Here is a 27,097-nt window from a genome sequence, read left to right as displayed (position 1 = left end):
CATGCAATTGTGGAAGTTGTATGTATAAAATGATATGTAAATTAAGTCGTATCTTACTCCAGAATATTTCATCAGACCAAAATTGTATACCTTGAGAACACTTGGGAAACTACTAAAATATATAAAGGTATTTTGGTATATTTCATGCTAAGGACGTGTAACTTCAGACAATTCTTGTGATCAGAGATGAGGTGAGGAAATGCAGTTTATTTAGTTTTCCGTCTTATCTTGTAGGTACGTCATGAAAAGGATGCCTAGGTACGGGACACTCGCTTCTGTGCTACACCAGCGGGCTAACCACCTCACTCCAAGGGAAGTGCTGATGAATCTAGTACCAAAACTCAGCCGCAGTGACTTTTACTTCTTTGCTTGTATCCTTTTTCTCAAATTCGGGATAATAAAAGTGCCTTACAACATATCACCACTATAATTAGTCACGGAGAATTTGAAGATGCCGATGATATGCAGTATTATTCGACACTCAGACTGGCCTTGTCGCCTCGAGCACTCCAGTAGGCCAAGGAAACCAAAGTTATTTTAGTCAATGACATTTGCAAGTTCACGCTTTCATTCACTTCTATTCTTATGGAGTCAAAAAACACTGCTTGCTCATCAGTGAAAGTGTTCGCGACATGAGCGAGACGAGAACCTTGGTCTGTCGTGTTGAGTGATTGTGACTGTGTGTGTGTGTGTGTGTGTGTGTGTGTGTGTGTGTGTGTGTGTGTGTGTGTGTGTGTGTGTGTGTGCTATTGCATTATATAACAAATATTCATGTCACAGACCGAAAAAAAAAGTGGTACGTAATGTGTGTTTGGAGCTGATAAGTTTTACCTGACAAGAACGCCAGCAGCAACATCAGCAACAACAACAACAACAACAACAACAACAACAACAACAACTATTACTATTATTACTATTACTACTACTACTACTACTACTACTACTACTACTACTACTACTACTACTGTTACTACTACTACGGATATAACAATAACAGCAACTACTACCGCTACGACCACTACTACCATGAAAAAGCGGATATGGGCAATTCTGGTCCGTATAACGAGTCGACATCAAATCACTAACATTACGGAATGGAGCAGCCAAGGTAAAGAGCTCTTTACCTTGGGAACAACAACAGAAGTGATCAAACGTACACATTGAAGACTTAACGCTTATGACCACAATTAACCAAACACGTTGTCGATAAAATAGGCAAGTTAATGGGTTGGCTATATACACTAATGAAGACAAACATACAACAAAAACAAAAGAAAGGGGAAAAACTCAGAGAGAGAGAGAGAGAGAGAGAGAGAGAGAGAGAGAGAGAGAGAGAGAGAGAGAGAGAGAATTGCGATAATAGAAGACTGACACACTCCTTCGACCCGCGAGTGGCTGCAGGCGTATCATAAATTTGAAGAGGCGAGCAGGAGGAGGAAAAGGAGGAGGAGGAGGAGGAGGAGGAGGAGGAGGAGGAGGAGGAGGAGGAGGAGGAGGAGGAGGAGGAGGAGGAGAAGGAAGAGGGGTACAAAAAGTGGAGGAGGAAGAGGCAGACGAGAGGGAACGAAGAGGAGGGCAAGAGGTGAATCATCACTTGGAACTATTTTCTACTATTAGGGAGAGAGAGAGAGAGAGAGAGAGAGAGAGAGAGAGAGAGAGAGAGAGAGAGAGAGAGAGAGAGAGAGAGAAGAGTGAGATAAAAGAAAGACGTGACACATCTCATCATTTCTTTTAATCCCTTGATTTGAAATATCGGTTAAAAAATGATTACGTAATGGGAGTGCAGCTCTCTCTCTCTCTCTCTCTCAGAAAAGTCGTGAACAAACTCAGAAATCAAAGAGGGAAGAAAGTAAAACGTGTATTGCCGTGTTGAAGCGCATGTTGTAATTTTTGAGAATAACTGCTCGTTTTCTTTTCCGTATTTCATTTTCTTGCTTCACGCGTCACACTGTGCCGCGGAGAGAGAGAGAGAGAGAGAGAGAGAGAGAGAGAGAGAGAGAGAGAGAGAGAGAGAGAGAGTGTGTGTGTGTGTGTGTGTGTGTGTGTGTGTGTGTGTGTGTGTATGCTGCCGCGTGAACAGGCGTTGTGAGGCGATGGTTTCTGCGTCATGAATGATAACTTTTCACATGTGTTTCCTGTGATGTTCCAGACACGGAAATCGCATGGTTACGTTCCGGTGCTTCGGATTTTAAGTGAAGGCATAAAAAGTACCACTATGAATTACGATGCATCCTTTTTACGGAAACATATTTTTTCTCTGCTTTCTGTTCCATGAGATTTATGTTCATATATGCAAATAGTAAACTAAGATTCTGCAAGTATGTATTTTTAATGATTTTTGGAGTTTTTTCTATTTCTGTTTGGCATCCTGCATCTATCCACTCCATTCTCTCTTTGCTTTCTGTTTGATGAGATTTATGCTCATATATGCAAATAGTAAACTAGGATTTTGCATGTATGTATTTCTAATGATTTTTTTTTTTTATTTCAGTTTGAGATCCTGCATCCATCCACTCCATTCTCTCTCTCTCTCTCTCTCTCTCTCTCTCTCTTAGATCACCGTCAACAGAGCAGCCACCGTGGACAATACCTAGCGGACAATACACACTCCAGCTTCTGTCACGTGAAGCTTCTTCCTAAAAATACCTTTGTTTATGGCCGGGAGGAGAAGAGACCCTATGACGTCAAGCTAATCGAGTTCCGCCCTGAAGACTGTCCAAGATCCTACGAGGGGAAAAGACAAGTAACGTGAAGGAGAACCCCGTAGACGACACACTGGTCTTAAGTTTCAAGGGCAGAGGAGAGGAGAAGCAATCAATGATTTACTTTTATGGAAGACTAGACGGGTAATTCACATAGAGAGAGAGAGAGAGAGAGAGAGAGAGAGAGAGAGAGAGAGAGAGAGAGAGAGAGAGAGAGAGAGAGAGAGAGAGAGAGAGAGAGAGAGAGGAGAATGATTCGTTATCTAATGCACGAATACACAAATCACACTAATAATAATTCCGAAAGTAAACAGTATTTTTTGTTTATATTATCTTGAAAATCTACAGGAAATGTGACAGGAACGGAAACAAAGTAAACCTTACCTATTGATGTTGCTAAAGTTAACCTCTTCAATACCATGACGCATTTCCACATTCATTCTGCTTGCTATCTGGTGGTTTTATGCAGCTTCAGAAACTCATGTGGGAGATTAGAATAGCGAAGACTGTGGCCATTAATCTTCTGACCTCCAAAGACCCTTCCTAATGTCAATAAAATTATCTAATCGTACACAAATCTAAGGTAAAAATGTGTCCCAGTATTGAAGGGGTTAACAATCCATGAACTAACATAAGAACAACAATACTAACGAAATTCTGAAACATGACTGAAAATACACACTGTTTATCTCTTTTCTCTCCTGTTTGGCGAGAAAAGAATCCACAAATGTCAGCTGCTTTTACCTGTTCAGAATTCTTTTATAATTCACCACTACGTAAGTAAAAAGACAGTATATTTGAAAGCAAGCGATGGTCTTACAGTGGAGTCGAGGAAAAATCTACTGCAGCACGTGACCATCATTGCTAGTGGCGTCTCATTAAATCCAGGCTCCGGCAAAACATTTCTGTAAGTCTTAAGAAGTAGGTCGGGTATTTTTTTTTTTACTCTAACTGTACGTAATGGTGTCTAGATACGATATTCTCCCCCCGGCTCTCTCTCTCTCTCTCTCTCTCTCTCTCTCTCTCTCTCTATCTTTCTCGTTTTTTTTTCTTATTTCAGCCAAAATCTACAATAATGACAGCATTAAACTTATATTCAATTCCTGCCTCCCAAACAGACCCGGAGGAAGGGTGACTTGTAATGGCGACTGCTTCTCTCTACAGATTCTTTAGTATGTATCGCATGTAGGAACTGCAGAAAAATAATTACAAGTGGATGTTGTTGATGATGTTATTGTTGTTGTTGTTAGTAACAGTAGTAGTGGTAATGGAGTTTGTTGTTTCCTTTGTGTTGTTTTTCATTATGGTTGTTAGTCTTTTTGTTTATCCGACAACAAAAGTCGTTTTGTTATCCCAGAACAAAAAATAATGATTTTGAGCGTGTTCGTCATTGCTTCCAGCATGGAACGTAACAGTGGCAGTAACTAATTAGAAGCTTAAACATTACTGTTTCTTTGTATTTTTGTATCCTGTTTACTTGAAGTACTTTTCATGAATTTACAGTTTTTTTATATATTTTTTTTCTTTTTTTTCTGAAAAATAATGACATGTTCCTTTTTTCCGGCTTAATGCAATGATCAACCGCTGCTTTCGTCTATAAACTCAAAACTGCCTCTGTTGAGGTGCGAAAATAATCACCTGCCAGTGTACAAACTGTCACACTGTCTTAAAAGAAAAGTAGAGAAAATTCTGCACTAGTGAGTGTGTGTGTGTGTGTGTGTGTGTGTGTGTGTGTGTGTGTGTGTGTGTGTGTGTGTGTGTGTGTGTGTGTGTGTGTGTGTGTGTGTGTGTGTTTCACTGTTTGATCTGCTGCAGTCTCTGACGAGACAGCCAGACGTTACCCTACGGAACGAGCTCGGAGCTCATTATTTCCGATCTTCGGATAGGCCTGAGACCAGGCACACACCACACACCGGGACAACAAGATCACAACTCCTCGATTTACATCCCGTACCTACTCACTGCTAGGTGAACAGGGCTACACGTGAAGGAGACACACCCAAATACCTCCACCCGGCCGGGGAATCGAACCCCGGTCCTCTGGCTTGTGAAGCCAGCGCTCTAACCACTGAGCTACCGTGTGTGTGTGTGTGTGTGTGTGTGTGTGTGTGTGTGTGTGTGTGTGTGTGTGTGTGTGTGTGTGTGTGTGTGTGTGTGTGTGTGTGTGTGTGTGTGTGTGTGTGTGTGTAGTGCGTGCGTGCACGCGCGAACTCAGGCGCCAGCATGCATGCAGATTATATGCTTATTTGAGTCTCTGTTATTGAACAATTGGAGAGAAGAGCAAGAGTTTGCAAGGCCGCAAGCGTACGCACATTTATATACAAATTGCCTTACACGCAGAAGATATCCTGGGTCTCCCCTTCACTCAGCAGCAGTCGTGTACCGTTCAGAGGTCGTCGAGAACATGCTGACCTGACGCAGACGGGGCGGCCACACTTGCAAGGCGTCAGGCATCCAGGCAAGCAGGTAGGTAGGTAGGCATGCGGAGGGAGTGGGTAGGGACGGAATGCAGGAAGAGTAGATGGAAGGAGGCAGGGGACGGAGGGGCGAGAGAGGGAGGGTGAGGCACAGACGCTGGTACTCGCAAGACAAGGTTGGCCAGGTAAATAAGGAATGCAGTAATATTGGAATTTCTAACTTGCCTGCTAATTACACACACACACACACACACACACACACACACACACACACACACACACACACACACACACACAAGGAGACAGGTCATGATCTTCTATCCCCCAAGTCCTGATCCCCGTAACCTGTTTCCTTCACACCACGCGTTTTTTTTTTTTTGTAACATTTATCACTTTTTTTTTTTTTTGTGTGTACGTGTGTAAGTAGGTGGTGTGGGGAGTGGGTACAGGAGTCTGAATACACTCATATATATATATAAAAAGAAAAGCATTGTTCAAACATCAATGACGATACAAAACTCATGGATTACGGAATAAATGCCAGTAAATGAAAAGAATCTGATTTATGTATCGTGATGAAACACTGCACCTGAGGTTCCTATCTAATCTTCTGTTTAGCTGTGTTTAATTACATTAAGGCCTATGCAAATCCTCTATATCGTAATGATGGACCAGATAACAATGCATTTGTATTCGCCGGATTCATTACATGGTTTTACTCGAAAGGACTTAAACTGTCTAAACTGACGTCGATACGAAGCAGAACTGGCTGTCAAGAAGTCAAATGCAGCGTTCGTTTATCTACAACTCTGGGAATTCCTCGATACATAATTCTTACACGATAAATTCAGATTAGTGTTGGTACAGGAACTGGCTTGGCTGACTACCACGAAGTTAAACACAGTACCCGTTTACCTTTTAAATGAAGCATTCCTAGATACGTGATTCTTAAAGGACAAATTTCGAAGATAACCAGCATCCAGTCAGTCCGTACATCCTTACAGATTGCTCCGTAGATATTCATATGACGTTATTTTTCTCAAGATCAGTAGCGAAATGATGAGTAAGAATGATCACAGTTGCTCTCACCTTACCACGCCCCATCTCGTCTCAGCCCAGCATGCATACCGAGTGCCGTGAACCACGAGCTCCACATCGTTCAGTGAACCTCGTGCCCCACGACCCTCTGGCTTCGCATTGTAGAACAGTAATTTTGGTCACATCTACCTTCCACCGTCTGGATCAAGGCGCCTCTGTTCTCAGCTCACATCTGTTCTACTCTCTCTCTCTCTCTCTCTCTCTCTCTCTCTCTCTCTCTCTCTACTGCTGCTTTTTATCTTTTTTACCTCGTTTGCAATATATCTAATTATTTCATTATTTTTGTTGTTCGTGTGTGTGTGTGTGTGTGTGTGTGTGTGTGTGTGTGTGTGTGTGTGTGTGTGTGTGTGTGTGTGTGTGTGTGTGTGTGTGTGTGTGTGTGTGTGTGTGTGTGCGCGCGCGCGAACATTACGATATTACAAAAGAAAAAAAAAAAAAGCTGCAAAGAAACCGTCAGGTCTATATGTAGTTCTGCATGAAATACACCAACCTACTTTTACTTCTGTTATTTTGTATGCAAGAATGTATGCGTGTATGTATATAAGTATGTATGTATGTATGTATGTATGTATGCATGTATGTAATTAGCAATCTATTTACATGTCTGCCTTTACCCAAATTTGCTTGCCTGTCTGCCTCCGTCTATAATTAATCATTCTACCATTTATCTTTTTTTTTTTTCTTTTTCTGAGCAGCTTTCTATCCATTTCTTGCTTAACTTTTTTCCTCCTTCTCCAATCAATTTATTCTAATTACAGAGTGCACGAAAACAACAAAATAAACCAGGAAAAAAGAACCTTAAACTCAGAGCCTGAAATAGAGGAAGAAACTATAACAAATGCAAGTTATTTAATTCCTGTTGCATCTTGATGCTCCCCTCAGGATGAATGAAGGAGGAAAACCAAGTGAAAATACTACACTGAAAAAAATGAATCGAAGAAAGCAGTGGTGAATATGAATTTTCCAACATTGTGTTTTGAGTCGTAGAAGAGAGAAGTACATTATCTCTCTCTCTCTCTCTCTCTCTCTCTCTCTCGTTTGGTGCAGAAAGATAACTTCGCCGTAGAGAGAGAGAGAGAGAGAGAGAGAGAGAGAGAGAGAGAGAGAGAGAGAGAGAGAGAGAGAGAGAGAGAGAGAGAGAGAGAGAGACTTCAAGATTAATAGACGAAAATTCTTGTCTGTCGCAAATACTTCTCCGCATGCTATACTGGTGAGGGAAGAAGGTTTACTGTCATAAAGTAAATAAAAAGGCTGGAAAAAGAAATAATGACTAGCACGTACATACATATTTATATTAACCCTTTCAGTACTGGGGCGTATTTTTACCTTAAGTTTTGGGGATGATTAGACAATTTTATTTACATCAGGAAGAGTCTATGGAGGTCAGAAGTTTAATGACCAGAGTCTTCACTATTCTAATCCCTGCACATAAGTTTCTGACGCTGTTTAAAATCCCCAAATAGCAAGCAGAATGAATATAAAAACGTGTCATGGTACTGAAGGGGTTAGAACAATTTGCGGTTCTCGGCTCATGATTTGATTTAACTTACATGAATTAGGACTGCGTGTAGGAAGAAACATGACGGGTGAGGAGAAGAAAGAACAGGAGAGTGAGAAAGAGGAACTGGTGCAAGTCTGTCCCTACTTTTAATGCACGTAAGAAAACCCCGAAGGAATTTCCGCTGCGTCAGGCTTCGTAATATTTAGCCCCACCCTGGTGCGTCCGAAGAGGCCACGAGGAATGTTTTGCCATCGTGTTAATGCCTGCAACATTCCACATAGCAAGACACTACACATCAGTCAGTATGCTTGCTCTATCATCAGCTCCTCCAGTCCTCCCTTCCCTCGCCGCCTCAGTACCTATCACCCCTCTGACCCTCTATTTACTTTCTTTCCTCCTACTATTCCTTTCCTTCCTTCCTCTTATCGAACTCCTACATTTTCTTCCTTGGGTTTCATCATTGAGAGAAAAATATAAGGATTTCCAACACTGGGTAGATTTAAGGAGTGACAACCTCCCTCAATCTTGTCAGTCTGGTGGTTACGAGTACCTAGGCGCCCAACTCGGCCTCGGCGGGGAAGAGGGAGGGGGAAGGAGGGAAAGGAAGAATGGAAGAATGGAAGAAGAACCCAGAACGCCTTGGTACCCAGTTTCTCGGGGCGTGGCTGGTCATCTCCACAGGCAAGACTCTCTGTCTCTCTAGTGATTTGAATGGCAGTAATTGCACTCAACAGACAAATGGTGACCTTGCAGGCTTTCAAATTATTGACAGTCAGACACGCACATGGACATACCCGCAGGCATATTTAAGGCGCCATACAGCAGGAAAGTTAATGTGGTCAAGGCCGCCACTGCCTCATGCAGCATACGTGGGTGTGCTACTTAGCTGCCAGCAGGTGAAGTTTTATCTATTATTATTTTTTTTTAGATCACTTATTTACATCTCGAAAATTTGTAAACTTTTGTTACATGCCAAGAAATTGCTGTAATGCATACAATAACTGCTACAGATTAGCTAAAGCCAATTGACATCTTGATTTTATTTTCATAGTTGCAATCAAAGTAAACTATTGTAAGAGAAGATAGTGTAACAAGGAATGTGAAGTAAAATGACATTCCTTGTCCTGGCCGAGTGCCGCACTGCCAGGCATGGCGTGACGGTGCCGCTGCTGGAACCTTTGATTACTGCGTGAGGAAGCCACCGGGGCGGCACACGCGAGGGTCTGGGTGGCGTCTGGGGCACAAGTAACCCGGAATGTCTCTCATCCTTCCCACGGAAGTTCCTAGAACACCCAGCAGAGGCTTGCGTGTGTGGTGGCCTCATACATCACCCTGCGGCCACTGCCCTTACTAAGTGCTCCTTCTCTCCCTCACGTGTCTCACCCTTACGTGCCTGACCTTGGCTCCATGCCTTCACCAAGGGGCTGCATGGTCCTTTTTCACACAGCTATTATCGAATCTTACAACTTTCATGCATTTCCTATGGTCAGATTCTTCTGTTTTCTTTTCTTACATACAAATTGTAATTTTTCCTCCATTTGTTCTCTTACCTTGCTTTTCTCACGGCACGAGTACCACAGCCTGGCGACTAGTAGGAAAACCGCAACATCCCTGCGGGGCTGCCAGGGGCAGGCCCAGCACACCGTCCCTAGACCCCAGCCCGAGATACTCAACCCAGACGCATAAATCATACATATGCAAAAATAGTTATTACGTCCACCTGCCCCGACGCACGCGCGGAGATGGGAGTGGTCAGAGTGTAGCTGGGGAGACGTAGGTCAGACAATTAACTTTATTATCCTCCCCATAACCACTCTCCTCCCCTCCCCTCTGACGCCCGCCTGGAATGTCCGACTTGCGTAAGCAACCAGCCTTTCTCCTGCTCGGCCATGCCAAGGCTGGTGTACGCTCAGGTGCTGGCTATATTCAGTGATATATATATATATATATATATATATATATATATATATATATATATATATATATATATATATATATATATATATATATATATATATATATATATAGATATATATTATTCATTCATTGTCACAGAACGATTTAATGAAAACAGCCAAGCAAAGCAAAGGTAAGTATAGCATATTATTTAAACATGGCTTGTTGTTATGGTATGTCCTTGACAGTGTTTTAAAAGCAGATATGCGTACAAGAGGAGACAAGGCTAAATGTAATATACATTCATTAACTGAAGATTCATGGCAGCAATTACAATAATGCCGACATAATTCCTTACACATAAAGTAATGGTGTGTGTGTGTGTGTGTGTGTGTGTGTGTGTGTGTGTGTGTGTGTGTGTGTGTGTGTGTGTGTGTGTGTGTGTGTGTGTGTGTGTGTACGTGGACATTGCATATATGTTGATTATAATGTCAATTGGCAATTCAGTGAACAGTTACAGATATTTTCTGAACTATATAATGAATACTGTTTAACAGTTAACAGGATATTATTGGTGATAATGACACACACACACACACACACACACACACACACACACACACACACACACACACACACACACACACACACACACACCGAATAAAAACCTAAAAGAAAGCAGGTGATGATGGTTACAATGACAAGAATAATGATAACGATGCTGACTTCTGTAAGACAGCCCTGGCGATGACAGACCGGGTGGAAAAGCAAACAGAGCAAATGCAAGAGAAAATATTTAGATGCAAAATAAACATTCTCCGGTAATTGATATGTAAACACGGAAAACAGCTGGACATGACAAGCAAGGGAGGAAAATATTAACTAACAAAAAAAAAGATCCTGAATAGTAATGAGTTATTAAACTTATCGGACTTACACACTAATATAAGCCAGACTAACTATTTTACATTTTTTTTCTCTAACTAGAAATAGATGCTTCACTTTTGCCTTCCTATTTTTCGTGATATTAAGCAGCAAATAACTGGAAAATGTTCCTAAATCATAGAATATATTCTCACGAACATGTTGTATCCAACGAATAATACAGAAAAAAGAAATCATATACATCATGTGAGAACGATTGCTAAACTTGTAAGACAAAACGAAAAAATTAGCATTCAACATGACAGCACTGCACAACTTAAATAATATAGAATAACCATAGCACATAACTCCCTGAAACATCATAGCTATACGCATACTATCATTCATCCGTCAGCCCTCATGATTATACGATCCCACTGCAGGGAGAACTCGTATCTTAATGCCCTAATGGTAAGGCGTGGACGGGGCGGCACGTTAAGTTAACCCATACAGCACGGTATGGTGGTGTTGCCAGCGGAAATGCCAGGGAAGGATTGCAAGGTCACAATTGGTTCTTTCCCACGCCTATAGCCTGGTAGGTCAACAGTGGCTACAGTGTGAAAGGGGGTAACTCTAATTGTCTCCAAGTGACTCACAGTTTAGATTCGTAAACTGATGGACGTGAGCAGAGTACACTAATAAATGCACCGCTGGGTATCTCATATAATGGTAATAAAAAGCAAAATGGTGATGATAATAATTTCTACTCTCCTCTCACCCTCCAGCATGTAATCTTTCACGGACCCTTCTAGTTTCTACTCGTCTGTTTGATTATACAGCGTTGTGGTGAGGGAGGAACATGTTGGCTGAGAAAAGGACACTATCATTATGCAAAGCTTTATATCAAGTGACTTATATATCGCTTTGTACTTTCATCAACATTTCGTCTTTCTTTCAACGGTTTTTTTTCCACATTTACTTTCTTCCACTTCATTTGTTTCATACTGGTATTAAAAAATTGGGTGTAAAATTTTCTACGCTTGCAAATTTCAATTAAGATTTTTAAATACCGGCTTATTTTACCTTAAAAAAATTATCGTTTTCTTTTTTTGTTTATTGTGCTCTCTCTCTCTCTCTCTCTCTCTCTCTCTCTCTCTCTCCTTCTTCCGGGTTTCTTTTCCTCGTCCCGTCCTTCGTCCCTTAACGCAAAAAGGAAAAAAAAAATAAAAAGAGAAAAAAAAAAAGCATCTCGCCATTCCATCAACCGACAGTCTCGCGCCCCTAGATCCGCAATCATTGGGAGAACGAAGATTGCAAGGTGGCAGCTACGTGCAATCAGTGGAGGTGGTAATCACGGGGAGGAGGTGCTAAAGGCGAGGGGCGACCTGCAGTTAGTGGCTCCAACCTCTGCACGGACGGAGTAGTCTTTTTCCTCCCTCTGCACCAGCACCACCATGCCTGCTCCTTCCTTCCCTCCTACCTTCATCTACCACCACCACCGTCATCACTACCATCTCTTTCTCAGTCAAGTTCCAAACCCAAACCCAAATACTCTCTCTCTCTCTCTCTCTCTCTCTCTCTCTCTCTTTATTTGGCACAATACTGATAATATTTCTTTTCTTTTATTGTGATATATTTTTTTTTTGCACTGGAAAGAAAATCGCAAGATTATATTACAAATGAAATGTTTTTGTGCCTCCAACCTGTGTAAAATACATAGAGAAAAATTTACGTTACTCTCGAGAATTTTTTTTTATCTTTAAACAGGTGTTATTTATGGTAAATAACTTTTACTTTAAATTTCATTATAAAGCCTTTTCTTTTTTATGGATTGTTTCAATTTAGGTGGTTGTGCATGTACAATGATCTCTCTCTCTCTCTCTCTCTCTCTCTCTCTCTCTCTCTCTCTCTCTCTCTCTCTCTCTCTCTCTCTCTCTCTCTCAGTAGCGGAGCCCAGGCCGGTAACAACACAACCCCAAACCGGAATTTTGAGTCGCCTTTGGGGAGGAGCCAGTACCGGCGCGATGATGGATTGCCTGTGGTGCGAGAGAAGGTAGTGACGGAGCCGAGGTGGAGGAGCGCCAGCATCCAGGTGGAGAGAAGGTGAAGGTCCATTTCGAGTATAATGATGGAGGGGCCTGATGGAGCAGGGGGATGGGCAGTGATGGAGGGCCAGGGTTGTGAGTGAGGGGTAGGTGTTGATGAAAGGAGAGGAGGGAGAGGAAGGCCCCAGTCAGTGATGAAGGGGCTAGATGGTGGTACAAGGGTTAGGTAGGAGGAAAGTGACCAGGTGTCGAAAAGAGGGCCAAGGAGCAGTAAAGAATCGAGGAAGTGAGGGAGGAACGAGGTGAGAAATGTGGAACCAGACATTGATGCATGATAGAAATGGAAGATTGCCTTAGAGAGAAGAGTGAGAGAGAAAGAGGAGGGATGGTAGATACAAGTGATGATACGAGAAGCAAGAAAGGGGGGGAAGGTACAACGAGGCCAGAGATGTGGGATGTAAAGTGGGAAGTAGAGAATATAATAAGTTGGTAAGGAATGGTTTACAGAGTTGATTCAGAGTAGGACAGAACGAGAATATTTCGGCACTACAAGTAAAAGATTTCACATACGAATGAAAAAAAAAAAAAAAAGTCAGGATCCAGAAAAAAATGTTGGCAGAAGTAGTTTGTAACAGGAAATTATCTTAGGATTAATTTTCGCTTCATATAGCACAGGGAAAAGAGAGCAGATGTAATGGAAACGCTAACGCCAATGTGCCAACAACAGTGTGATCCAGAGACCAGCAGCCTTGACAGTAGGTAGTGAACACAAACCACACCATTATGATATGTCACGAAAAGGAACAAGAAAGGCTGAAGGAGAGATAGATATGTGTAATAACTGTATGTATCAATACTGAGACCATTACTGTGTGTGTGTGTGCGGGGGGATGAGTGTGTCCTTATTACAATCAATAGCATCGTTTAGACAACGTTTCCCTAAGTAACCTTCCCCTCCATATTGTGAAGTCCGGTGCTGTTTTCGTTATTATTCTTTATGTCGGACAAGTTTACTGAAGAAGGAATCTGAGTCACTATAGTAAAGGAATACTTGTATCTCACATGTGCTGGAGGCTTCAATCACTTATTTCTATTAAGCAGAGCTGAGCAAAAGAAATTAGCTTCGTGGATTCTCTCTTAACAGACTAACTCACATTCCTTTTCAATGTTACATGTCCTGCCTTCCTGTCTGGTTATTTCCATAATTACTATTTTTTGAGACTTGGTAACTTCGCCTCCTCTTCACTAATTCTTCCAGCGGCTAAGATGTACAAGTTCTGCATTCTCTCTCTCTTTACTACCCACCTTACTAATGAACCGAAAATCATTTTACTGTTTATTTCTTTTGAGAATGTTCATTTGGCAACATTTTCTCTGAGGATTTAGTTTTTAATCTTTTACTCGTAAAGAGTCTACTTTTCAAAAAGTGACTACCTGGTCATCTACGCCATTCTATACTGACTTATCAATTACACTTTCAAAGTAAGAGCAATCCAAACTTTGAACAATACTCTGAAACGCTTCTGAGCTGCAACATCATTAAATTCGAAGGTTCTACTTAAAGTGATATGGTGTGTTAAGATATCTTCAGTTTTAATAACAAATCAACAAGATTTTTATATATATAAAAAAAAATTCTTAAGAACCTGACTAATAATTTTAATTTTTTCTTAAAGTAGTCGGAATGTGAGAGCAAAGCGTCTCAGAATAGGAGTCCTTATCTTGCTTCACTAGCACCAGTAAGGAGACAGCGGTGGCAAAGGCAACACCAACTAATGTTCCAGCAACCCGCAGTTCAACCATCATGAATCACTATCATCTCCGACAAGTGAGAAACTCCAGGCAGGCAAATTAGGGTGTTAATTCCATACAATCATATTTAATCTAATGACAAAGCTCCCTGGCTCCTCTCCCAGGCCGGTGACAGAGTGGCCGTCCAGCGTCTCCCTCATTACTGCCCATGATGTACTGGCAAATTACAGCCTGAGGACCCTGCGCCACCCTCGCTAGGCAACACCAACACACCACAGAAAGGAAAGCAAGTCCTGTTCTAAAAGTAAGAGAATACGTGTTTTTGAAATGTGTCTTTTTTGGTTCAGCTCTTCTGCAGTACTCAGAGATTCATAGTAGCCGTGAAGCCAAGTGCCCATGAAATACCAACAAATTAGAGCCTGTTGACCCTGCAACACATTCGCGAGACAACTCCAACAACACCTCATTAGTGAAAGAGAACAAACTGCTATCTGGAAAGTGAATACATTTTTTTTTATAAATGCAACTTTTAAATGCTTCTACTTACAAAAGTGTTGAACTAGAGCCAACTACCCATGCCGTACTAACACATTAAAGCGTGCCAAGTGACAACATCCCAACCACACTAGTGAAGAGAAATTAAGTCCTATTCAACTTTTTCAACGCGACACGCAATAAAGCAGCTTTAAAGGCACCGTACAGAATCTTTACAGGAACTAACAAGAAAAAGGAAATACTAAAGCGATTAGAAGAGCAGATTTTTCAATTTCTTTTTAGTACAATGTTTATATATAACTATTGAAAAAAAAATGTCCAAATAGTTTGTAATCAAGGAACGGTGTATCAAATAGGAAGAAAAAAAAAAAAACTGCATAGACTTTTTTTCAAGTATATGTCACACTTTTAATTCAACATTCTTCGTTCTACAATTATCACAGTAAAACCTAATATCTTAAAGGTTAGAAACGCAGGACGCATTATTGGGTTACAACAACAAACAAGACAAAGAGTTAAGTGAGAAAAGTAGGATGATGATGATGAGGAGGAGGAGGAGGAAGAGGGGGAGGAGGAGGAGGAAGAAGAAGAGCAGAAAAAAGAAAAGGAAGAGGAGGAGGAAGAGGAAAATGAGGAGGAGGAGAAGAAGGAGGAAGAGGAATGAGGGCAGTAGGAAATGAGAGGGAGAATAGGAAGGAGGAGGAGGGGGAAGGGAAACGAGGCGCATTCAGCACACATGTTCAACGTTCCCTCGATGCTAGAATTTCACTTCTCACAATACAATGCTTCCTCCACTCACACACACACACACACACACACACACACACACACACACACACACACACACACACACACACTCCCGCATGTGTGAACAGTTAATATTACTTTCTCATGGTGGCTGCGGTATACAAGTCTAGTTGCTTCATAGGAAACCCAACACCACCACGAGGCAGGCCACCGGATCTTCTTGGCATGTGAATAAGAAATGAAATGAGCTAGACAGAAATAATCATGAGCCTAAAATGATGAAAAATTACACTGAATCGTTCTGAAATGTGAAAAGAAATGTAATGAATTAAGAAGAGAAGTATATATCTTGAATAACATAAAATCGTAGGAAATTCACACGGAATCGTCTTGGGGATGTAAATGATAAATAAAGTAACAAGTAAAGTAAGAAATAATGATATACCAAAAATGAATCGGCTTGAGGGTTAGAAAGAGAGAAATTTACACCTGAAGTAAAACAAAATCATAAATCTTTGGGTACAAACTAGGTGGTCTGTCCCGTAAATTAGATCTAAGATTATATCGGCTTCCCTTTCCGATTAGTACGAGGAAAATGCGACCATCACCTAAAAATCTGGAGAGGAGATGGATTGAATTTCCAGGTTAACATCAAATACCTGAGATGGCCCAGGTACCTCAGAGAATTTCATCCTTGTTGGTCTTGTTAGTTGATGGAAGGGAAAAAAGTTTAGATGACATAATGACAAAAGACATTTTTTTTTTCAACGCCTCTCTCTTAATTAGTGCACTAAAAATGTTTTAGGTTTCAATCTCTCTCTCTCTCTCTCTCTCTCTCTCTTTTAGTTATTCAAATTGAAAATGACCTTGAACTTCGTGGTTCTCCTGTTTGAATAACGTAATGAAGAAAAATTTTTTTTTTTTCTTTCTAACTTGAAAAGCTAAAATCAATATTTTGATGGAAAACAGCTTTCAAGTATTGTAATTCAGCTTCCTAATAATTTTACCTTATTGATTATTATCTCCTACCACTGCTTCACTCAGTCCTACAGAAAGCAAAGGCAATCAATCAGAAGTAAACGCAATCATACAGCCACCAAGACAATGAGACAATGAGTTTTACACGGAAATCTTGCTGGCGATTATGATGAAGTGTGTGAAAAGTAAGGAAAAAGTAGAACGCATACATTTATGACACAATCATATCAGAAAACGGGATGAAATATTTATCCAGCTTCAAGTTTCAAAATATGATAGAAAAAGCTCCGGTTGGATAGACAATCAACGAATGAAGCTACTTTTCAGAAAAGAATCAGTTAATTCTTTCAGACTCTAGTGCTATTATAACAACCTTTACCGTTTACTGGATTGAACTTAATATTCTAAAATACAAAAGTAAAAAAAATAAATAAAAAAAGTTAACGTAAAAAACTACACCGCAGTGAAACAAAAAAGCGAGAGTGAAAATAAGACTGTTTAAATTCACGTTACGTTTACTCGAGTTTTCGGGACAAGATTCTGAAAGCGACAGATATAAAGTGACAGGACATCCCTGACCACCAGCCTCCACCTCCATTCCTTTGTCTTGCCGCCGGGGGGAGGAGAGCAGACCCTCACGGTAACCACCACGTGTCAACACCGGTAATTAACCATCTCGTTTCAGGAACCCTGGACCTCTACCCCACCCGTCCCCTTCACTTTCCTCCCATCTCCTTCTATATCCTCCCCTTCTTAGTCCCCTAATGGCGTGGGTGTGATGGTGAGTGAACAGGGTAGGAGGAGGAGGAGGAGGAGGAGGAGGAGGAGGAGGAGGAGGAGGAGGATAAGTGCATGTTTCAACTGTCAGGGAGGACAAATCTGAATTCTTCATGGGGATTTTGTTGCCCAGAGAGAGAGAGAGAGAGAGAGAGAGAGAGAGAGAGAGAGAAAAAAAACATAACATATAGATCCGCGTTCAGAGGCATACTAAAAAAAACGCACAGACAATTAATTAGATAGACGAATAAATGAGTAACCACAAACACGTAAGGAGAAAATAAATTGCTGCGGTTTGTAATGTGTGTGTGTGTGTGTGTGTGTGTGTGTGTGTGTGTGTGTGTGTGTGTGTGTGTGTGTGTGTGTGTGTGTGTGTGTGTGTGTGTGTGTGTGTGTGTGTGTGTGTGTGGTGAGACATTATGAAAGGAGAGAGTGAGGATGCACGAACAGAAGGGGATAAAGTACGTACACTCATGGTCAACAGTCAAGTACATCACCTGATGCTCTCCCTTCCAACGTGTTTATCTTCCTTCATTTGTAAGTTTTCTGATCTCACTCATATCTGGTCTCGGGTAACGTGAGATTGTCGGCAGATTAGAGAGGTCAAGGATAGGGGAACACTAAGCACAAGTGGAGGGAGTGTGTGGTGTTACTTGACGTCTGATCGTGACTATACACATTGATCTCTGTGGCTGTGTGGAGTGGTGTGCCTCTGTAACTGATGTGGTATAGTGTTCCTTGGCGTACGGTTGTCTATGGGAGGGTAATGACATGATGTGCTAAATAGAATAAGTTTTTAAGTGGTTTGTACAAACTTCATAATCAGGAATAACTACTATCTACTCACCACCAGCTGGCGTTTTGGTTTCCTTCTCTGTCGATTCATTCTTACCTGTAAAAGAAAACATAACTCTAAGTCACTCCTTCAGTATGCAACGGCTGTTTGCACTCAACATAATAACAATAAGAAAATAAATGTGAAGAAAATAAAGACTATTTACTACAATAATGCAATTACAATAAAACACGAAACAATAAAAAATTGTGAATACTTATACGGTAGTTCAGATTGAAAGAAGAAATATAAATAAACGTAAAGGAAAACGACTGTACGAAATGATTAACAATTTTCAGTGAAGATAAAAAAAAAACAGTCTTACGAAAACTAATCTTCCAAAAGTAATCTCTAAGGAGAAAGTACACGAGCAGCACATTCTAACCCAGACATATGAGTGCTTATGAAAGACCAGGAACAAAAACTTTACATTTCCGAAAGAGGAATGAAGGGAATAATAATGTTCGGCTCAACATGGAGAGATAAGAACAGAACATCATGACTTAAAGACCTGACCAAATTTGGATATATCACTACAATTAAAAGAAAAGAAAGGCGAAGGTGGGTGCAACAGGCTATCCAGTAAATGGACAACGTATGGACAATTGAAGCAACAGAAAGGGAATAGATGAATGGCAAAGGAAGACAAAGAAGATAGAGATCAAGATAGAGAGAGGGATGAAATAAGACGACAGAAATGAGGGGAAGATTATGGGAGCTCCTTGTACTTGTTGGTGCTGTTGCCGTCGTTGTTATTACTGCATTACACGACCACCACCACCACCACCACTACTACTACTACTACTACTACTACTACTACTGCTACACTGTTTTGATCACTAATGGTAAACTCTTGATATAAAGGTATAAGGCTACCATCCATGCTCCTGCTTTCCCTTTGTTATGACCTACGCGACCCCACCGAGGAGAGGTCACACAACACATGTCGCTTGTGCAACATGAACGTGACTAGAACAAAGGCAGGAGAACAAGGTCAGGCTCCTAAAAGAGGGCGTGTAGGACTGCTAACTTGCGCGCACACACACACACACACACACACACACACACACACACACACACACGACTAAGGAACTATACTAACTTTTCTTTTTCTTAAATCCTAGCAATGGGTTTGGGTGGGGAGAGAAGGATGGCTGCCTGACTGCCTTTATCCTTGGCCTTTGAACCTTTAGGGCCTTGGGAAGGGGAAAAAGTGATGCATGTACAAGTAGCTTCACAAACCAGTATATATGCTCAGCTTGTGGTGCCTATAATCTTACTTTTCGTGATTAATTTTTATTATCATGGAAATTAAATGTGCATTGTTAGAATAGCTTGAAAAATAGCGCATGAGGACGGCGCAAAAATCAAACCCAAATGCGTTAACAAAGAGGAAAGGTCATTCAGAAGTGAGAGAATAAAAGATTACAAAAAACTATAAGAGTGCATGAGTGGGAAGGGGTGAAAGTGTAAGGTTAGACCAGTGGAGCTAGGAGTACACAACAAGCCATGCATGAAAGGATGCACGCAGACACACACGCACATACACACACACACACACATACACACACACACACACACACACACACACACACACACACACACACACACACACACACACACACACACACACACACACACACACACACACACACAAAGCATGAAACTGGCAATCTTATTAAGGCGTTGAGTACAAAGGATAGAAACCACGTTCATTCTACCTTAATAATCTTATAAAAGAACTCAATCCCTCATTCTCTTTTCCTTCACTTTTTAATGAAGGAGCCACTAAGCGATAGGAATCTAATACACTACTATATTCCAGAATAGTGATAGACTCGCATACATAACTGCACAGTTAAGGTCAAAGATCAATAAGTTTGTGCATTTGCTTCCACTGAACATTATATTTCTCTTCATTTGTAAGTCTTCTGGTCTGCTGATGCTGTAGTAACGGGACCTGATAATTAATAGGTTCTCAAGAAATCGGGACCTGATGATTATAATTAATAGGTTCTCAAGAAATCAGAGAACTTGAGACAAAGAGAAAATGTTGAACACAAAGGGAGTAAGCGTGGCAGGTTAAGACTGTTGACAATGACTATATAAAGCCGCAGCATGTCCCCGACCCTTATGTAGCAAATGAGTAATCTCACAAAATAACTGATAATTAATAGGCTCTCAATAAATCAGAGGGCTTAAGACAGAGAGAAGATACTAAACACAGTGCGGGCGAATGTGGCAGGTTATGACTGGTGGCAATGACTACCAGTGTAGATAAGAGGCATGTGTCTGAACCTCAATAATGAGTAATACCTTATATATTTTTCTTGACTCCAACACACTTTGATACTCGTACTTCACAATATTCCACACGTATACAACAAATAGCGACTACAACCACTCCCTCAGTCACCATTCTTCCCACTCACGCTCTACACAACACAAAACACGAAGCGCTGGAAACTTAATCCTACCTCTGTTCCGTGCCCTTGTCTCCCTCTCCCCTCGCGCCTTTTCGATTCCTTCTCCCAAGATTCCTTCCTCTGAAAATCCTCCAGTGGTATGCTCCTTTAATTTCTCTCCTCTGCTAGTCTCTCTCTCTCTCTCTCTCTCTCTCTCTCTCTCTCTCTCTCTTCGTTTTCCTGTTTTTTTTTTCCTCTCTTCTCTCAGCTCATCTAAACGTCTTCTTCTTTTCCTCTCCTCTCTACTCCTCTTCAGTTTTCTCTTCCTTGTCTCCATCGTTTTTATTTCTAATCTACGTCTCGTTCCACTCTTTCTAGTCGTCTCCCTCATTTTCCTTTTTCTTCTTTCAAGTTTCTCTCCTTCTTGTGTATCTCTTTTTTTCCTGTTTTTTTCTTCTGCTTCTCTAAACTCTCTCTTCCCGTCTACCTCCTTTTCCCTCTCCTCTGCTTCTCTCCATATTTTCTTTTCCTTGTCTCCATCTTTTTTCCCTTTTCTCTCCACTTCTCTCTAGTCTATCTTTTCGTCTCCCTCATTTTTCCTTCTTTTCTCTGCTTCTCTCCAGTTTTTTCTTCTTGTCTCCCTCCTTTTCCTTTTTTCTCGGTTTCTCTGTACTCTATCTTATCATCTCTTTCTTTTTTCCACTTCTCTCTACGTTCTCTCCAATTTTTCTCTTCCTTTCTCCCTCTTTTGCCCTCTTCTCTTCGCTTCTCTCTGCTCTCTCTTCTCGTCTCGCTCTTTTTTTTTTTTTCCACCTCTCTCTGGACTCTCTTCTCGTCTCCCTCCCCCTTTTCTTTTTTTCCTCTTCACTCATCCGCTTCTCCCCAATCTCCCGTGCTCTGTGGCTCTCTGTCAAGAAGTTTACAGCTTCCCTTACGTCACGATAAGATATATGTTCCGATACTGGCCACACCCCTTCACTTCCTTCCCCTCCTCCTATGACTTACTCCCATCTTCTTCGTTTTTTTATTGCCACTATTATATAAGTAATTCCGAGTAATAATAATCATATCGCAACATTTACTGTACTGAACTCTCTCTCTCTCTCTCTCTCTCTCTGTTTCTCTCTCTCTCTCTCATCTTCATTGTTTCTTTGAATATAATTTTGTGACTACTATTCTTTTGTGGTTGTACTTTTTGCACTTTTTCTGCACACAGTTCTTCCTCTCCAAGTGAACTGCACACTCAACCTAAGCTGCAATTTTGCTTAACTATACTTTTTTTTTTATCAAGTCTTTCTTCCATGCTTTTTTTATTCATATTTTTTTTTTCGTTTCTCATCTCTTTATTCCTCTTATTGTATTATATTCTCCTTCCATCCTTTCTTTCTGTCTTTCTATTGCTTCTTATAGGCCAGCGAGAGGTGCAGCTTCTTATCATCAACGCGTGGGCTTCCAGTGATCTTTGTGAAGGATGCATACGTACTTGAATCGCCTTAAATGCGAGTTGCTGCACACCCAGTCAAGATACATTTATGAATATATGAATTGCACATAAGGTGGCTTCCATATATAAGCTTCTGTATATTTACACAACGATCTTATCAACGTTCTCTTTTGTGTTCTGTGCTCTGTGTGTGTGTGTGTGTGTGTGTGTGTGTGTGTGTGTGTGTGTGTGTGTGTGTGTGTGTGTGTGTGTGTGTGTGTGTGTGTTCGAGAGCAATATCACCTGATGTAATACAAACCCCCACTGTCTTACCAGCATTCCCACTCATTATTAGAGTTTCCACTGCAACCATCAACACTCCTCCTCCTCCTCTTCCACTTCCATTTCCTGTTTCTCTTCCTCTTCCTCCTCCTTTCACTTCTTCATCCTTCCCTCCTCTTTTTCTTTCTCCTTCTATCTTCCTCCTCTTCTACAACAGCTACTGTACTACTAACACTGATTTCATTTCTCCTACTAGTACAATCTTTTCGGCCTCCCATTGTTCCCTCACGCAGCCATCATAGCAATCTACAAGGGCGCTGATGGTGAACACAGCAGGAGATCTTTCGTGGAACTTATAATCTTTGTTGATGTTGAGAGCGCGAATTGACAACTGGTAGTGAGGGAGTTAATGTGTATTCTACTGGGAAAATTAAACTGGTGTAAGAAAGGTATGAATGGAACGAATAAAAGAAAAAAAATAGACTACAGAAAATGTTAACTCCTTATGTAAAAAAAAAAAAAAAAAAAAAAAAAATAGAAATATGAAGAAAAATAAAAAATCTGGCACTATTTTGCATTTTAATTTATTCAGAGTTTATATAAGGTTAGATTTTTTTTTTTTCAATAGTATTTGTGCCAGAAGTGTTGTTTCCCTCGTGTCACTTTCAACCAGCTAATATGGTAGGCAATGTTCGCATAATTTTTCACTACTTTTTGGGCTTCGTTATTGCATTTTTCTCCTTCATTCATTCTTCACACTCTTTTCACGTCTTTTTCCCCTGCTGTCTCCTTTTCCTTGTCCTTCATTATTCACTCAATAGAAATTTACCGTACGCTTTTTTTTTCTTTCTTTCATCCTTCCCTTTCATCACGTATTTATATTTAACGTCCCTTTTTCCTCATCCTCTTTATTCGCCTAATATAAAAGTTACGACTGAAATTATTGTGCTGTGGGAAAGAAATCAATAAGGATGTAGACGATAGAAAGACGGGGAACAAGAACAAGAGTAAAATGAAGAAGGTAATCACGAAAGAGAGGAAAGGAGAAAGAGGACAACGGAATTTAACGAACGAATAGATGAAATGACGACGACAACAACAACAACAACAATAAAAAATAAACAAACAAAAGCAGTACGAACAAGAAGGAGGAGGAGTAAGATAGAAAAAAAAAATAGAAGAAATGTAATGAATAGTCATACAAACCGAATTAACTCTGCACACACACAAACACACACACACACACACACACACACACACACACACACACACACAGACACACACACACACTCTCTCTCTCTCTCTCTCTCTCTCGACATTCCACGGGAGAAACCTAACACTGCACACCGTAGTCACTCCCCGCCCTCCCCGCAGCGGTTGGTAAGGGCAGGCGGTGTGGCCGGTTGATGCTGGTTATGGTGTACAACTCGTGGTGTAGGCAAGTGTAGGACAGGTGTGGGATCAGGTGTGGAGGCAGGTGTGTCGGGGGAAAGGTGGGGGAAATACCTGAAGGAAATCTTTTGGGGGTGGGAGTCAGGTAGTGCATGCATGATCCCTTCATTTCAATATGGATGCGATACAGACGTGACGTGAAAAGTACATGCTAGAACCCCCTCACCTTTTCCAGCAGTGTCTCTACTTATAAATACCCGAAAAAAGAAACATAGCAAATATAACCCATACCAAGCACGGCAACTCAAACCGTAACGAATGACGCAATTTTTTAAAGAATAGATGAGTCTCCAGCGTGAACTTTAAAGAGGCTGTCAGCGCGTCGGCAGGCTTAGAAGCGATGGTTCAGGTAAGCTCTTGGTGGTTGTAGATGGTGGTAGGGATGTCAAAACCAATGGGCGGCGGACCATAGGCTCAAGAAAAGCTGTGACGTCACGGGAGGTTCAGATTTCTGGAAGCACTACCAAGTGGGAAAAGACCGGTTGATTTTTCTTTACTTATTTTACTTTTATTTATATGAGAAAGCTCGCAAATGTGATAAGATAAAGTTTGAAGTGAAAGGCGATGTTTACGTGAAGTTCTTGTGCATCTGTGCGTGAAAAAATGTAAAAGATGGTGCTGGCTTTCATGGTCTCTGTCTCCCTCCCAGCGTTGGCAATGCTCCCTTCTTTGTTATGGGAGGGCCGCTCAGTTCAAGACCTTAATTACTGTGAATTCGATTCCTCAGATAACTGCTTTCTTTCGACATGGCCGCTAGCAAAATACCCAACCGATCCCCACGCGAGGAGTAAGACAGTTATCCCAGCATCTTTTCTTGTAATACTTAAAATGTGTAGACATTCACATACTTGGATATCACACACACACACATCTCCAATACCAATACTATCAAGGAAATCAGGAAATATCTGTCCCGTTAAGTAGTCTTATCTAACCACAGCAATTATCTGAGAAAATCTTAAAATCTTCGAAAATTCTACGGAATGTAAAGACAAACGGAAAATACAGATGATCCTGAGGGGAAGTGCCTGGCGGGCGTGGAGGTGCTATCGCGGCCTGGACTAGTCCCGCATGTTCACCCCACCCTAAAACGGCCGCTCCCACTTTGATATCAAATTTATTCCCTTTGATAGCCACCTGACAGTCGACATTCTGCCCCCGTCTCGAAGAGGATGCGTCGGGCAGGGTCAATAAAACTGTCCCTCCGCCGAGATACGAGAGTGCTGGCAGGCGCTCAGGACTCTGGGTGCCGCTGCTGCAGGAGGCCCGCCACCCGCACCCTCTTAATGACTGAGTACACAGACATCTTGCCTTGTCTGTGGATTATTACTTTGATCTTATACAATTCTTATCTATGTGTCAGTTAATCACTCCATCAATAAATCAGTTCATCCAGCAATCGGCAAATTAATTATTTGATCATTAAATCACCTCTCTCTCTCTCTCTCTCTCTCTCTCTCTCTCTCTCTCTCTCTCTGTGTGTGTGTGTGTGTGTGTGTGTGTGTGTGTGTGTGTGTGTGTGTGTGTGTGTGTGCATACGTGCGTGTGTGGGTGTGTGCTCGTTATCAATTAATTAACATCATGTTTCAGAGATTTTTCAGCCGCTACTGATCCTGGTAGGCTCTGTAGGCTTCCCTTTCTTCTTAGTAATGATAGAAAAAATAATAATAATAGTACGCACGTTGTGTACAGAAATACACACACACACTGATTCACTACATCCACCCATCTACACAATAAATAAATAGCTAAATAAACAAATAAATAAAAATAAATAATATATATATATATATATATATATATATATATATATATATATATATATATATATATATATATATATATATATATATATATATATATATATATATATATATATATATATATAAAATATATTCAAAATATTTCTTTTTATAGTCCATTATCTTCTTGACTACGCACAGCGTTCTCACATAATTCCCGCCCCAGACATGTTTCCGTGCCCTCGCTCCTACCTTTCACTTCAAGCCTCCTGTGTTTCTGGTTGCTGCTTTTCTTTTTCTTGAATACATATTTTCTTTCTTCTTCCGATTTTTTTGTGCTCGTTTCGATGCCACTGCTTTTGCAAGACGACAAACTGATATAAACAACCAAAACATCAACCCAGTGGACATATTCAGACGAAAACAAGACCAGATATCGGGATGTCGGAGTATTATTGACCAGACGATGGTTCGGGGCGCCGCCAGAGTCAAGAGTACAGCATTCCACGCTAATTGTGGCCCTGCGCGACACACCGGCCTCCCTCCCGGCCTCCACACGGGCGAGACGGAGGGCTCATAGACCGGGATCTTCGTCTTCATGGTTTAAGTTCTGGTCTTGGGCCGTGGTGGTGCGGTCGGCAATTTGTTACTGATGGAGGACAGGTGGTCACAGTTGTCAACGGAGGTTTAATAGCTTCGCCTCCTCCTCCGCCCTCTGCCTGCCTGTCTTTTCTGCCTCTTTCTGTCTGTCTGTCTGCATGTCTATTTGATTGTCTGCATCTCTCTCTCTCTCTCTCTCTCTCTCTCTCTCTCTCTCTCTCTCTCTCTCTCTCCACTTCAATTTCGTTCTTTCTTCTTTGTGACATAAGCAAAAAATATTACGACTCTCTCTTACCTGTTTCTATCTAAATGACGACTTATATCACGGCACTAAATATGACATTACAGTATCTACATAAAGATGAATACCATAAACAAACACAGAACATGGCTGATATTCATAATCACACTCCAATAACGAGAGGGAAAAGTCGAGATAAGTACAAAGGAAAATGCAATATATTCCATAAAAATATATTAGTATTGAGTTCGATGCTTCTGCAATTTGTACCTGCAGGAATTATACAGCCGCTTTTATTGTACATAAACATCATCGGCACCAACATTATTAGCAATAAAAGGTGAGTTAATACATATTGATCTTTAAATAATCGAACTAAGGATCATTATCAAATATCTTCGTTACATTCTTACTCACCAAGACCAAGATGGGCTGGAAAGCAGAAAATGAGTGAAAAGTGAAAGAGTAGAAACCACGAGTGCTAAAAGAGAGGAAGGAGGAGTTGTTGGAGGAAAAAAAAGAGTGGGAGGAAGAAGATAAGGATGGAGGAAGAATAGCGAAGAAGAGGCAGCATTCCAGACAGGGTCAAAGTGCCAATGCTTCCATCTTCTCCCTTCCCTGTACTCTCTCTCTCTCTCTCTCTCTCTCTCTCTCTCTCTCTCTCTCTCTCTCTCTCTCTCTCTCTCCTTTTTAATGCTTTTTATATTTTCCTTCACGTTACTTCTCATCGATTCACATAATCTTTACACATTTCTTCCTTGATTTGATACTGAGCGAGGAAAGAATTCGACAAGTACGGGTTTCACTTCCTCAGCGGATGCTCCCCCACTGCCTGGGTTCAGCAG

The 27,097-nt window shown here is 41.1% G+C and overlaps 1 protein-coding gene across 9 annotated transcripts in view; it reads right to left on the bottom strand.

Annotated features, from left to right (window-relative positions):
* The window catches only part of LOC123516108 (tensin-1-like), a 400,888-nt gene that overhangs the window by 82,974 nt on the left and 290,817 nt on the right, over positions 1 to 27,097 (bottom strand). For 7 of the 9 annotated variants that reach the window (XM_045275202.1, XM_045275203.1, XM_045275209.1 and 4 more), the window contains one exon: positions 18,120 to 18,164. The exons of the other annotated variants lie outside the window; for them this stretch is intronic. In XM_045275202.1, coding sequence (XP_045131137.1) covers positions 18,120 to 18,164 — 45 coding nt within the window. The remainder of the gene's footprint in view (positions 1 to 18,119; positions 18,165 to 27,097) is intronic. 9 annotated transcript variants of the gene reach the window in all.

Source organism: Portunus trituberculatus, chromosome 40 (genome assembly GCF_017591435.1).
Source record: "Portunus trituberculatus isolate SZX2019 chromosome 40, ASM1759143v1, whole genome shotgun sequence".
NCBI classification, from domain to species: Eukaryota; Metazoa; Arthropoda; class Malacostraca; order Decapoda; family Portunidae; genus Portunus; species Portunus trituberculatus.
The sequence above is the reverse complement of the archived record's forward strand: the minus strand, read 5'-3'. Positions and strand labels throughout refer to the sequence as shown.